Source organism: Ailuropoda melanoleuca, chromosome 15, assembly GCF_002007445.2.
Source record: "Ailuropoda melanoleuca isolate Jingjing chromosome 15, ASM200744v2, whole genome shotgun sequence".
NCBI classification, from domain to species: domain Eukaryota; kingdom Metazoa; phylum Chordata; class Mammalia; order Carnivora; family Ursidae; genus Ailuropoda; species Ailuropoda melanoleuca.
In genome coordinates, this window is record NC_048232.1 from 54,936,897 (window position 1) to 54,950,762 (window position 13,866).

General features: G+C 38.2%; 1 protein-coding gene across 6 annotated transcripts in view; it reads left to right on the forward strand.

Annotated features, from left to right (window-relative positions):
• Window positions 1-13,866, forward strand: part of METTL25 (methyltransferase like 25) — a 153,701-nt gene that overhangs the window by 33,791 nt on the left and 106,044 nt on the right. For all 6 annotated transcript variants that reach the window (XM_019800442.2, XM_034644455.1, XM_034644456.1 and 3 more), the window contains exon 5: window positions 1,487-1,634. In XM_019800442.2, coding sequence (XP_019656001.1) covers window positions 1,487-1,634 — 148 coding nt within the window. The remainder of the gene's footprint in view (window positions 1-1,486; window positions 1,635-13,866) is intronic.

The following is a 13,866-nucleotide window of genomic DNA, read 5'->3' on the forward strand; positions in this document are numbered from 1 at the left end:
TTACTTACCTTAATCTTATTTGATTACATTAATCTAAAGGACCAAGAAATATGATCAGAGGCTATATGCAAAGTATTGTAAGAATCTAATATAAGATTAACTGGAAGAATGTTTCTTGAGTCCTTTAGTGAATTAGCAATTTAATAACCCAGATTAACCAATATTTTCCCTCCCCTCCCCATAACACACATATACAATACTTAAATATTTTACTATTAGGATAAAATAGTCATTGCATATTTTTATCTGCCACCAGATAATATTATTAACTAATATGAATATAGTAAAGAACTATATTAAATATTCTTGTATTACCTTTAGGGAGAGCTAAGCTAAGTTTAAAGAGAGGGATTTATACCTCTGTTGTTCTACCCCTAATTAGCAATAGACCCTTCCTCTCTAAATTCCTTTCTACTTAAAATGTTACAACATCTAAATAAAATCTACCCAATACTCCAAAAACTTTGAAGACAGTGGCGATTGAAGCAACTGAATGTTCTATCAGGTCAAAGCTACTTATAGGTACAATTTTTTTGTTCAGGAAGTTTAGACTTAAGCTTTGCTTAAGGTTTAGAATACATGGGCTAAAAAAACATTCTCAGTAGAATAAATTAAATAAAATGATTGTATTTGTTCTGAAGATAGTTACAAAAATATAAAAATATACTTTATTCACAACATGTCTGTTATTTTGAATTTATAATAACATCATGATGATAAGAATAGAACACATTTCCTGAATTTTATTGTGTGACAGAGATTGTACTAAGTCATTTACCAGTATTAGCTTAAGTTTTACAACAACCCACTGAGGTGGATACTATTATTGTCCTCATTTTATAGATGAGGAAGTTAGAGACACTGAAGAGTTAGAACAAACTTGCTATATTGATTACTGTCTGTGAGTGTATGTGTGCGCCCATTCTCTGTGTGTATACATTTAAAACAAAAATTTTTTTATTGAATTTAATGTTGCCATATTTGATGTAATGAATAAACTATACTTTTTTGGTGTTCAATGCCAACTTAGCACCACTTATTCTTTATGATCACATTTTATAAGCTTTGGTAGGCAGTTTGTAAAGAAGTAAATAAAAATATTGACCAGCAGCTATAAATGTGTCTCAAATCACAAGTTTGTCCTAGTTAATACATGCTTCGTTTGATTGTCCAGTCTTTAATTTGGCCAGTTATTAAGCAAATATTAGTTGTAGAAGAGATCAGAGAAAATTCAAATGGATAAGTAACCAAAAAAATTAGAAAATCAACTCAAAAGTATGTTAGTTGTGATGAAAGATCACAGTCATTTTGCCTATAAAGGAAATAATTATTCATGTAAAATAAAAAACATATACATTTCAAGGTAGAATTTGATCATTTTTAAAAACTCCATATATTCTAATGAACATTTAAAATCTTCACCTGAAGTGTTTTTTTAGCCTTCCTCTAAATTGCCAAAGTTTATATTTTCTTCTCATTCTTAAAGGATTGTTTGATGGTAGGTCTACATACTTGCGGTGATCTTGCTCCAAATACCCTGCGAATATTTACTTCCAAGTCTGAAATCAAGGGAGTTTGCAGTGTGGGTTGTTGCTACCATCTCTTATCTGAAGAGTTTGAAAACCCACATAAAGGTACAAAGTTTCCCATATCTCTTAATTATATTTATTTGAACATAATGGCTGTTTTCTATCTTTCCTTTTTTTTTTATTATTGCCAATATTTTGAATTAACATTTGAGAGAATACCTGATCTAATATTCTTGTAATTTTAATGTTACATCAAATGAAATTTGATGTGCTATTACCGTATGTATTTTATTATAGTTTCTTTCTTCATAAAATGGTCTTAATGAATGCTAAAAACTGCAAATATGTAAACATTTTAAAGCTAAGTTATTTTAAGATGAATATATAGTTGCAAAGTTCGCTTTCATTTCTAAAACCTCTGTTTTGTAAGCTATATTGATATTGCTCAAAAAAAAAATTCCTTACTATATTTTGAAAAGTCAACATACTCTGATTTTAAAAATCTGCATAACTGTGCAGTTGCATCAAAATAGTATTCAAACTACTCCCTGGACTGAGAACGTACCTGAGGAACAAAATACAGAGTACTTTGGTAGGACTTGAAGCATCTCATAGCCCTTCATCCAGAGCAGCTCCTGAAACTCCTCTGTCTGATCCATTTTATATGTTCTCTCTCTCCATGACAGATGCTTTCAAAACTACTGGTTCAGATTAGATGATTGTTTAGTCTATTAACATTAGCAGTTCTCTTTTTCTATTAGTATATTGAAGGCGTTATCAACATCCACCATCCCTTGCTAAGAATTTTTACATCAGGAAGATGTGTGCATATGAATGGTATTGTATGCTCTTCTCAGTTTTAAAACCCAGATGAATATGAAATTTTAATTATTTTTCATTTAGTCATGTCCAAGAAGTAAAAATTATGATTGTATAAGTCTCCTGAAATTTGACCGGATGAAACAGAGGTCATCCTTAAAACTGACAAAGATTTTTGTGAAATAAAAGTTAATTGAGTTTGAATTCTTTTATGTGTCTTTAAAAAGTATCTTTTAGGAAAAGGTGCACAAAAGTGAAGTCATGAATATTTAGAAATACATCCCAAGTGAGAGAGAAAGCAAATTGGCCAAAAAGTTAACAGCAGTTTGATTTACATGGAGAATATATATATTTGTTATGCCATTATTTCCAACTTTTCTCTGAGTACAAAAATTTTCAACGTAAAAATTTGGGGGGGAAAGTGAACCTGAAATAGAAAAAAAAAGTATTTATACCAAAATATATACACAAATATTTATGTTATTTTACAGTCTTATTGTACATCTTTCCTACAAGGAATGAATGACCTTCAATACAGTAACAGTTGTACAGCTTTTAAAATAGTAAATGAGTAATGTTTTCCTCCATCAGCAATAGCAAAAGATTTTATGTAGGACAGGTTTGGTTCTCAATTCAACAGCTTCTTGTTCTGTAGGTACAGTGAAATGGGTTGTTGTTGTTTTTTAATAATTGGCTCATTTGGGATAGGTATAAATACCTGGTGTATTCTTCATTTCAGAAGTATTGTCCTACGGTGTAAGATCTTTAATTTCAGCTGTCTTCTTCCTTCTTTCATTTCATCATCATCATTTCCCCAGAGATGCCTTCCCCTCCCAAAGGACCTCTTCAGGCAGTACCATCTTAGGACTGCCATCTCCAGTCCTGCTGGACTTTTGTAGCCATTGCTCTATATCATCAGGTGTCAGACCTAGCCTCAATATTTCCCACCATGGATGGGATCCTCTTTTTTGACTTTGTACTCTATTCTGTCTTACACCCATTTTCCCCCACCTGATTCTCCCTCTGGAGTGATCCTCTCAGCTAGTTCTGATAGTTTAGGATGTTTCTTTAAAACTTACATTTAAATCAAAATTTGTAGTGTAGTTGTGGTTTATGAATAATTTTGTTTATTCTCTCTCTGTTTTTTTGTTGAACATGTAAAGAAATTCAGATTTAACTGACTCATTATTTTATGGCAACCAGGAAGTACCATTGGTACATTTTTCATCTGATGTCTAGTTCTTTAATTCTGTCCCTGAAGGACTTGGTAAAAGCTGCTTGCCAGAGTATAGAAAAAATTAAGAGAGGAGCACCTGGGTGGCTCAGTGGTTAAGCGTCTGCCTTCGGCTCAGGGCGTGATCCCGGCATTCTGGGATCCAGCCCCACATCAGGCTCCTCTGCTGAGAGCCTGCTTCTTCCTCTCCCACTCCCCCTGCTTGTGTTCCTTCTCTCGCTGGCTGTCCCTCTCTGTCAAATAAATAAAATCTTTAATAAAAAAAAAATTAAGAGAATGATTACTTACTTCTTTGCCAGTCCATTTTATATCAGCCTTTAGGTATTTTTTTAGAAGATTTATTTATTTATTTATTTATTTATTTATTTATTTATTTATTTATTTCAATAATAATTTTTTATTCTGTTACGTTAGTCACCATACAGTATATCCTTAGTTTTTGATGTAATGTTCCATGATTCATTATTTGCGTATAACACACGCACCATGCAATATGTGTCCTCCTTAATACCCATCACCGGCCTATCCCAGTCCCCCACCCCTCTCCCCTCTGAAGCCCTCAGTTTGTTTCCCAGAGTCCACAGTCTCTTATGGTTCATTCCCCCTTCTGTTTACCCCCCCTTCATTCTTCCCTTCCTTCTCCTAGCTTTTATAGCCAGAGTTGGGAAAAAGCTTCAGCCTACATATGGTCACATGGCCCCAATCTCGCTGAAAAGTAGCCTGAGAGTGCAGTCTTCCTGTGTACACAGAAAATAAATCTGGGGAGCATATAGCAATGTATCTGCCATGACCTCAAACTTCAAAGCTACACATTTGGGGAACCATTGGCTATCACATTGCTTTTCAACTTCAATAAGGCAAAAATATTTTGTATAAAATGAGAGAAAAAAAGATAGGAGTTCCTCTTAGGTTTTCTCCAGGCCCCAGATTCTCATGCTTAATGACGGTAAGTACTTAGGCACTGATATATTTCTTCCTACTCATAGTTCCTATCAAATTTATAGTTGTATATGTATTCNTATGATAATTGTCTTTCTCTGCTTGACTTATTTCACTTAGCATAATCTCCTCCAGTCCTGTCCATGTTGCTGCAAATGTTGGATAATTGTTCTTTCTGATGGCTGAGTAATATTCCATTGTCTATATGGACCACATCTTCTTAATTTATTCGTCTGTTGAAGGGCATCTCGGCTCCTTCCACAATTTAGCTATTGTGGACAAAGCTGCTATGAACATTGGCGTGCATATGGCCCTTCTCTTCACTACGTCTCTATCTTTGGGGTAAATACCCAGTAGTGCAATTGCTGGATCATATGGTAGCTCTATTTTTAACTTTTTAAGGGACCTCCACACTGTTTTCCAAAGTGGCTGTACCAGTTTGCATTCCCACCAACAGTGTAAGAGGGACCCCCTTTCTCCACATCCTCTCCAACGTTTGTTGTTTCTTGCCTTGTCAATTTTTGCCATTCTAACTGGCATAAGGTGGTATCTCAATGTGGTTTTGATTTGAATTTCCCCGATGGCTAATGATTTTAAACATTTTTTCATGTGTCTGTTAGCCATTTGTATGTCTTCATTGGAAAAGTGTCTGTTCATATCTTCTGCCCATTTTTTGATTTGATTATTTGTTTCTCATGTATTGAGTTTGAGAAGTTCTTTGTAGATCTTGGATACCAGTCTTTTATCTGTAGTGTCATTTGCAAATATCTTCTCCCATTCCGTGGGCTGCCTCTTAGTTTTTTTTGACTGTTTCCTTGGCTGTGCAGAAGCTTTTTATCTTGATGAAGTCCCACAAGTTCATTTTTTCTTTTGTTTCTCTTGGTTTGGAGATGTGTCATGAAAAAAGTTGCTGTGGCCGAGATCAAAGAGGTTGCAGCCTATGTTCTCCTCTGTGATTTTGATGGATTCCTGTCTCACGTCGAGGCCTTTCATCCATTTGGAGTTTATCTTTGTGTATGGTGTGGGAGAGTGGTCGAGTTTCATTCTTTTGCATGTAGCTGTCCAATTTTCCCAGCACCATTTATTGAAGAGACTGTCTTTTTTCCACCGGATGTTTTTTCCTGCTTTGTCAAAGATTAGTTGCCCAAAGAGTCGAGGGTCCATTTCTGGGTTCTCTATTCTGTTCCATTGGTCTATGTATCTGTTTTTGTGCCAGTACCATGCTGTCTTTGTGATCACAGCTTTGTAGTATAGCTTGAAATCCGGCAACATGATACCCCCAGCTTTGTTTTTCCTTTTTAACAATTCCTTGGAGATTCGGGGCCTTTTCTGGTTCCACACAAATTTAAGGGCTGTTTGTTCCAGTTCTTTGAAAAATGCCGTTGGTATTTTGATCGGGATGGCATTGAAAGTGTAGATTGCTCTGGGTACATAGACATTTTAACTATGTTTATTCTTCTGATCCATGAGCGTGGAATATTTTTCCATCTTTTTGTGTCTTCTTCAATGTCTTTCAAGAGTGATTTGTAGTTTCTAGAATATAGATCCTTTACGTCTCTGGTTAAGTTAATTCCGAGATAACGTATGATTTTTGGTGCTATTGTAAGTGGAATGGATTCCCTAATTTCTCCTTCTTCAGTCTCATTGTTCATGTATAGAAATGCAACTGATTTCTAAGCATTGATTTCGTATCCCACCACATTACTGAATTGCTGTATAAGTTCTGGTAGTTTGGGGGTGGAGTCTTTTGGGTTTTCCATGTAGAGTATCATGTCACCTGTGAAGAGAGGCAGTTTGACTTCTTCTTTGCCGATTTGGATACCTTTTGTCCCTTTTTGTTGTTGATTGCTGTTGCAAGGACTTCTGGTAGTATGTTGAATACTAATGGCGAGAGTGGGCTTCCTTGTCATGTTCCTGATCTTAAGGGAAAGGCTCTCAGCTTTTCTCCATTGAGAATGATATTCGCTGTAGGCTTTTCGTAGATGGTTTTTATGAAATTGAGGGATGTACCCTCTATCCCTACACTCTGAAGGGTTTTAATCAGGAAAGGATGCTGTATTTTGTCAGATGCTTTTTCTGCATCAATTGAGAGGATCATATGGTTCTTGACTCTTTTCTTGTTGATATGATCTATCATACTGATCAATTCGTGAATGTTGAACCACCCTTGCATCCCAGGGATGAATCCCACTTGGTCTTGATGGATAATCCTTTTAATGTACTGTTGGATCCTATTAGCTAGGATCTTGTTGAGAATTTTGGTGTCCATATTCATCAGGGATATCGGTCTGTAATTCTCCTTTTTTATGGGGTCTTTGCCTGGTTTGGGGATCAAGGTAATACTGGCCTCATAAAATGAGTTTGGTAGTTTTCCTTCTGTTTCTATTTTTTGAAACAGCTTCAGGAGCATAGGTATTATTTCTTCTTTGAATGTTTGGTAGAATTCCCTGGGGAATCCATCAGGCCCTGGACTCGTTTTTGGGGAGGTTTTTGATCACTGCTTCAATCTCTTCATAATTAATCGATCTGTTTAAATAATCAGTTTCTTCCTGTTTTAGCCTTGGTAGTTTATAGGTTTCCAGGAAGGCATCCATTTCTTCCAGGTTGTTTAATTTATTGGCATAAAGCTGTTGATAAAAGTTTCTAATGATCCTTCCTATTTCATTGGTGTTGGTTGTGATCTCTCTCCTTTCATTCATAATTTTATTAATTTTGGTCCTTTCTCTATTCTTTTGAATAAGTCTGNCAGTGGCTTATTGATCTTATTTATTCTTTCAAAGAACTAGCTTCTAGTTCTGTTGATCTGCTCTACTGTGCTTCTGGTTTCTAATTCGTGGATCTCTGCTCTAATCTTGAGCAACTGCCTTCTCGTGGTGGGTTAGGCCTGTTCTGTTCCAGCTCCAGCTTCTTGAGGTGAGAATATAAAAACTGCATTTTAGATTTTTCTATTCTTTTGAGTGAGGCTTGGATGGCTGTGTATTTTCCCCTGAGGACCACCTTTGCAGTGTCCCATAGGTTTTGGATCGATGGGTTTTCATTCTCGTTGGTCTCCATAAATTGTTTAAATTGATTTTTAATTTCCTGGTTTACCCAATCATTCTTGAGCAGGATGGTTCTTAGTTTCCAAGTGTTTGAGTTTCTTCCAAATTTTTCCTTGTGATTGAGTTCCAGTTTCAAAGCATTGTGGTCTGAGAATATGCAGGGAATAATCTCAGTCTTTTGGTATTGGTTGAGACCTGTTTTGTGACCCAGTATATGGTCTATTCTGGAGAAAGTTCCATGTGCATTAGAAAAGAATGAGTATTCTGTTGTTCTGGGGTGTGGTTTTCTGTATATATCTATGAGGTCCATCTGGTCCAGGATCTCATTCAAAGCTCTTGTTTCTTTGTTGATTTTCTGCTTAGGTGATCTATCTATTACTGATAGTGGAGTGTTGAGGTCCCCTACTATTAACGTATTATTATCTATATGTCTCTTTATTCTGGTTAAGTGTTAGCTTGTGTATCTAGCTGCTCCCCTGTTGGGGGCATAGATATTTATAATTGTCATATCCACTTGTTGGATACATCTTTAAGAATAATGTAGTGTCCTTCTGTATCTCTAACAACGGTCTTTAGTTTAAAATCTAATCTGTCTGATATGAGAATTGCTTCCCCAGCTTTCTTTTGAGGTCCATTCGCATGAAAAATGGTTTTCCATCTCTTCACTTTCAGTCTGGATGTATCTTTAGGTTCAGAATGAGTCTCTTGTAGACAGCAAATGGATGGGTCATGTCTTTTTATCCAATCTGCAAACGCATGGTGTTTTATGGGAGCATTTATGCCATTCACATTGAGAGTGATTATTGAGAGATATGATTTTAATGACATCATGTTGCCTTTGAAGTTTTGTTTCTATAGATTGTAAATTTCTGTTCTGTATCACTCTTGGGGCCTTTTTACTTTTATAGAACCCCCCTTAATATCTCATGTAGGGCTGGCTTGGTGGTTACGAATTCCTTCAGTTTCTGCCGATCCTGGAAGGTCCTTATCTCTCCATCAATTCTGAATAACAGCCTTGCTGGGTAAAGGATCCTTGGCTGCATGTTCTTCTCGGGTAGAGCTTTGAAAATACTCTGCCAGCCCTTCCTAGCCTGCCAGGTCTCTGTAGACAGGTCTGACGTTATTCTGATATTTTCCCCTCTGTACGTAAGGGTTTTCTTCCCCCTGGCCACTTTCAATACTGTATCCTTGGATCTAATATTTGCGAATTGCACTAAGACGTGACGTGGTGTAGGTCTGTTCTCATTGACCTAGGGAGGGGTCCTCTCTGCCTCTTGGACACGAATGCTTGTTTCCTTTGCCAGATTAGGGAAGTTCTCAGCTACAATTTGTTCAAATATCTCTCTAGACCTCTCTCTTTCTCCACCCCCTCGGGGATGCCAATGATTCTGACATTGGAACATTTCATTGAGTCAGTAATCTCCTGTAATCTACATTCTTGAGATTGGATTTTTTTGAGTCCAGATTCTATTTTAGCTTTCTCTTCTACTAACCCATCCTCCAATTCACTAATTCGTTCTTCTGCCTCATTTACCCTGGCCGTCAGAGCGTCTAGTTTAGACTGCATTTGATTTATAGCATTTTTAATTTCTGCCAGATTCACTCTCATTTCCACCCTCAGAGATTCTATATTCTCGTTAATATTTTTGTTAATATTTGTTTCCAGCCTATACATCATCTTGACCATTGTTACTCTGAACTCCATTTCTGACAATTTGGTTATATCCATATCCATCAGTTCTATGGTAGAGGCCACAGACTCATTATCTTTTCTTTGCTTGGGGGGATTTCTTCTCCTCGTCATTCTGATAAGGAGAGGTTGCAGGGATGCACAGAGCCCAAATTATTGACCATGGCCCAGGCAGTGTGCACTTTTTTTATAGGGGCATTAGGGATGTGGGCTTCTTTATTTTTCAGCCTCCTTCTGGGGGAGGGGCCTGCCGCGCTGATACTCAGGCAACCCTGTTCGGGTAGAGTTGCCCTATCCCCTGCGAGGGGGGATGGGGATGGGCACAATGTGAACCGGTATTTCCGGGCTGTTGTTTTCTGGCAGCTTTCCCTGGCGGTTTTCTGTGACTCTTCTGAGAGTCAGAGCAGCAGTGGCCGTATCCTAGCCTCTGTGACAGAACAGAGAGATCGCAGTCTGCTCTCCACTGAGCTGTCTTGGCTACTTTAACTCTGTTTCTGGCAGTGCTGCTAAAAACCCTGCAGCATCCCGGGTTGTGCGCCCCACAGCCGATTTCCCAGCCCTCGCTTCCAGGGCTGGCACGTCTCTGTCCTTTCTGCTTCTAACACTGCCAACCGCCCTTGGTTCCCCCTCACGCTCCCGAGCTCCTTATTTCTGTGTTGTTCACACACTCTGGAGCGTCAATTTTCAGTCTGGTCGCGCGCGCGTGCTCCCTCCCAAGCTCTCGGTTTCAGTCTAGTTCAAGTGCGCACTCTGGAGCTCTGGTTTTCAGTCTGGTTGCGAGCTCCAGGCTCAGGATCTCAGTCTGCTCTCTCTCAGGTGTCAGTCCACGAGTCCAGCCCACTCCCCAGTGCAGGTGGCTACTGCTTCCCGGAGCCCAAGCGAGGCAGCTCCCTCCCCCTTCTGTTTATCTTCCAATATCTGTGCACGATTCATGGCTCTCCGCTTGTACCTCAATACTCAGCACTGGAGGTGTTCGTTTGTTGAGATCCAGATGTATCTTCCTGCGTCTCAGGCTGATTTCGTGGGTGTCCAGCCTGACTTGGGACCAGCTGGAAAAGGGGCCCCCTACTCCTCTGCCATCTTTTTCGCCTCCTCCCTATTTATTTATTTTAGAGACAGCATGCACACAAGCATGTGTGAGCAGAGGGAGGGGGAGGGGTGGAGAGAGAGTCCTCAAGCACAATCTCCACTGAGTGTGGAACCCAACCCTGGCTCAATCCCAGGACGCCAAGATCATGACCTGAGCTGAAATCAAGTTGGCCGCCCAACTGACTGAGCTACCCAGGTGCCCCAGTACCTTTTCTAAGAGTTATTGCATTAACTGTTGACAAGTATTTATTGACCATGTATTTGAACTAAAATGAAAAATACATTTGCATAGGGCATGTTCAGTGGAGAGGCCTTTGAAGAATTTAAAGGGAAGGGAAGATAGGTGCATCTACATCTTCAGTCACTCCCACTTCTTTCCTGCCATGGAAAGAGCTGATATATTTATGAGTCTTTAGAGTGTAGATACTGCCTTTTATTCACTTTTGTATCTTAGAACTAAGCACATTGCCTCAAATATGAAACATGGATATCACTGTTTGTATAATGTGTGTTGAATAGATAATTAAGAACAAATGACTAGCAATAGAAAAAAAAATCACTATCACTGCATTGGTACCTGCGTGTCATACCGGTAGGAGATAATATGATTGAATAAACATTTTTTTTTAAAGATTTTTTTTTTTTATTTATTTATTTGACAGAGATAGAGACAGCCAGCGAGAGAGGGAACACAAGCAGGGGGAGTGGGAGAGGAAGAAGCAGGCTCATAGTGAAAGAGCCTGATGTGGGGCTCGATCCCATAAAGCCGGGATCACGCCCTGAGCCGAAGGCAGACGCTTAACCGCTGTGCCACCCAGGCGCCCCTGAATAAACATTTCTTGACTAGCTACTATTTTCAAGACATGGAACTTGACACTTTATGTCTAATAAAGAGAAATGGGGAGGGGCTCCTAAAAAGTAAGTACTTTGGGAAAGAAGTAAAAAACTCAAATAGATGTCAAGCAGAGTTCAGTTGAGTTCAGTATTCATTGAATGCCAGCTATGTTCCATACTGTGCTAAGCAGTGATGATATTAAAATGTATGAGATATCATCTTCACCCTCAAGGGATAAAAAAGTAGCTCTTAATCCTAGGAACCAGATAGTCCCTGTTAGTAACTTAATTTGCAAAAAATCACTTAGAATAGAAAATTCAAATATAGAAAGATATTAAAAATGAAAATAAAGTCTCACAACCCATATTTTTTGGTTTCTTGTGTAATTTTCCAGAAAAGACAATGTATACACATATGTACACACTTCATATTCTTATATTTTAGGGAACCAAAAGATAAATAGTTCATTTCCTTACTTTTTTCACTTAATATATTGTGATTTTTCCATATCAGCACATACAATGTTGCCTTATTCTTTTTAGTGATTCCAAGGTATTTCGTATGCTATTTTTTATTTATTCAATCCTAAATAGTTATATTTTCTGAAAACAATGGGACTTTTCTTTCAGTAAGCCAGAATTTAATGAAAAGATGGTCATTTCACTGTAGAGTTTGGAGAACACAAAATATGGAAAGAGTGTTTCCCTCTTAGTTCCTAATCCTCCAACATTAGTTTCAAAAGAGTGGAATATGTGCTGTAAGACAGAATATTATACCTGTGTTATCTTACAGCAGAATGACATGTAGCCTAGTCTGTGATTGGGGGTGGGGGTGGGAGTTGAGGTTATGTTCCCACTGTGGCAATACCCACTGTGACTTAAAAGATCAGTAGGAGTTAATTAGACAAAGAAGTGGGAAGGGTATTGCAGACAGTATACAAAGGTTTGGGGGATAAGTGTTCAAAATCACATTTCCTTCTCTTTGCTTTCCATAGTCACTGTTTCTCTTTGTCTTTTCTCCCATCCTATTTTTCCTTGTGTCATTCTCAGAAGCAGTGATAATGATAATCCTAATGGTCATTTCAGTGGGTAGAAGGGGGCAGCTTTTAGAGTGAATGACACCTCCATTTTCTGATTTCAGTTTACCTATAAGTCATTACCCCAGAATCTCTCTTTGGTTCTCTCAGTTTATTTATTTAGTACCTAGTTATTCAACATAAAATAATCTTTGGGTCTTCTGGGAAAATTAGTTAAACCGAATACAAATTTTCACAATTTGGTAATGGAAGTCTCTCAGTTAACAGATCTCAGGCATTGGTCTTGGACATCCTATCCTTCTCTAGAGTGGAAGTTGCCATTGTTCACTGAGTGGATAGGACATTTAGCCCATTTAGATAAGAAAAAGTGTTAGGAAGGTTTGTTAACAACAGTGACTGGCAGCTACAGACTCATTTTCCCTCTTTACAGGCAGGATTAATTCAGGGAAGCAGAATTAATTCAGGGAAAGGCTTTCCTATCAAAAATATCTTGACTGAGAATCATTGAGATTATCAGGTAAACAATAACAAGGCTTAACTGGCAAAAGCTAATATTAGTATCTTAGTGCCGCTTGCTTTCCTTATGCATACCTGAAACAAACAGAAGGTTGGGAGTGTTGCTTGTCAGTAAAGCAAAGAATAAGCAGAAAGCAACAGGACTGAGTATTGTGATGAAGTAGGTGGAGATGTATACAACACGAGTACCTCCAGATACTTAAGAGGTCAAGAAAAGAGGTGGAGAGCCAAAAGATAGGAGAAAAATATAGAAAAATAAGTGATAGGAGTAACAAAAGCAACTTTTATTTGTGTTGCAGTTTTGCCTAGCTTTGGACTGCCACATTTTCTCATCTCAAAAGCCAGATGGCAAAGGTAACTTACTCCCTTTTCTCTTTCCCATGCCCTTATCTCCATTTTCCTGCCTTATCTTGGCTATAATAAAAGGAAGAAGATATGAACCATCTCCTGCAATTTTTATAACAGTGTTTCTCAATCCTGGCTGCCCAGCTGGATCAAATATGACCCTTTCAGTGTATAGATGCCAGGGACCTCCTTCTGACCTTTTGAATTATAATCTCCAGGAATAGCACTTGAATATAAATACTTTTTTAAAGATTTCATTTATTTATTTGACAGAGATAGACAGCCAGTGAGAGAGGGAACACAGGGGGACTGGGAGAAGAAGAAGCATGCTCCCAGAGGAGGAGCCTGATGCGGGGCTCGATCCCAGAACGCTGGGATCACGGCCTGAGCCAAAGGCAGACGCTTAACAACTGCGCCACCCAGGCGCCCCATTGAATATAAATATTTTTAAGAAGCTCTATAGGTAGTTCTGATGAATAGCATGTTTGAAAACAAGATATTTATTAGGGTTCCATGAGGAGACATACAGAATTTTAAAAGATGATTTGTTGAAATATATTCAGTATTATTTATAGTCATTTCAACCTCTCCCATGTACAGACTTAGAGACTACTCACATGCCAGTTTGCAGATCCAAACCAAAGGCTGAACTCAAAAGGGCCCAGGAGGGTGTATGAAAGTCCAGAGTGCAGAGTGCTAGAGTAATTAGCCCAAAAAGAGTCCTTGAGGTATGGAGCTCAGAATAAAACCTGGGGAAATCAAACATAGAAGGCAGAATACCAGGTAATAAATG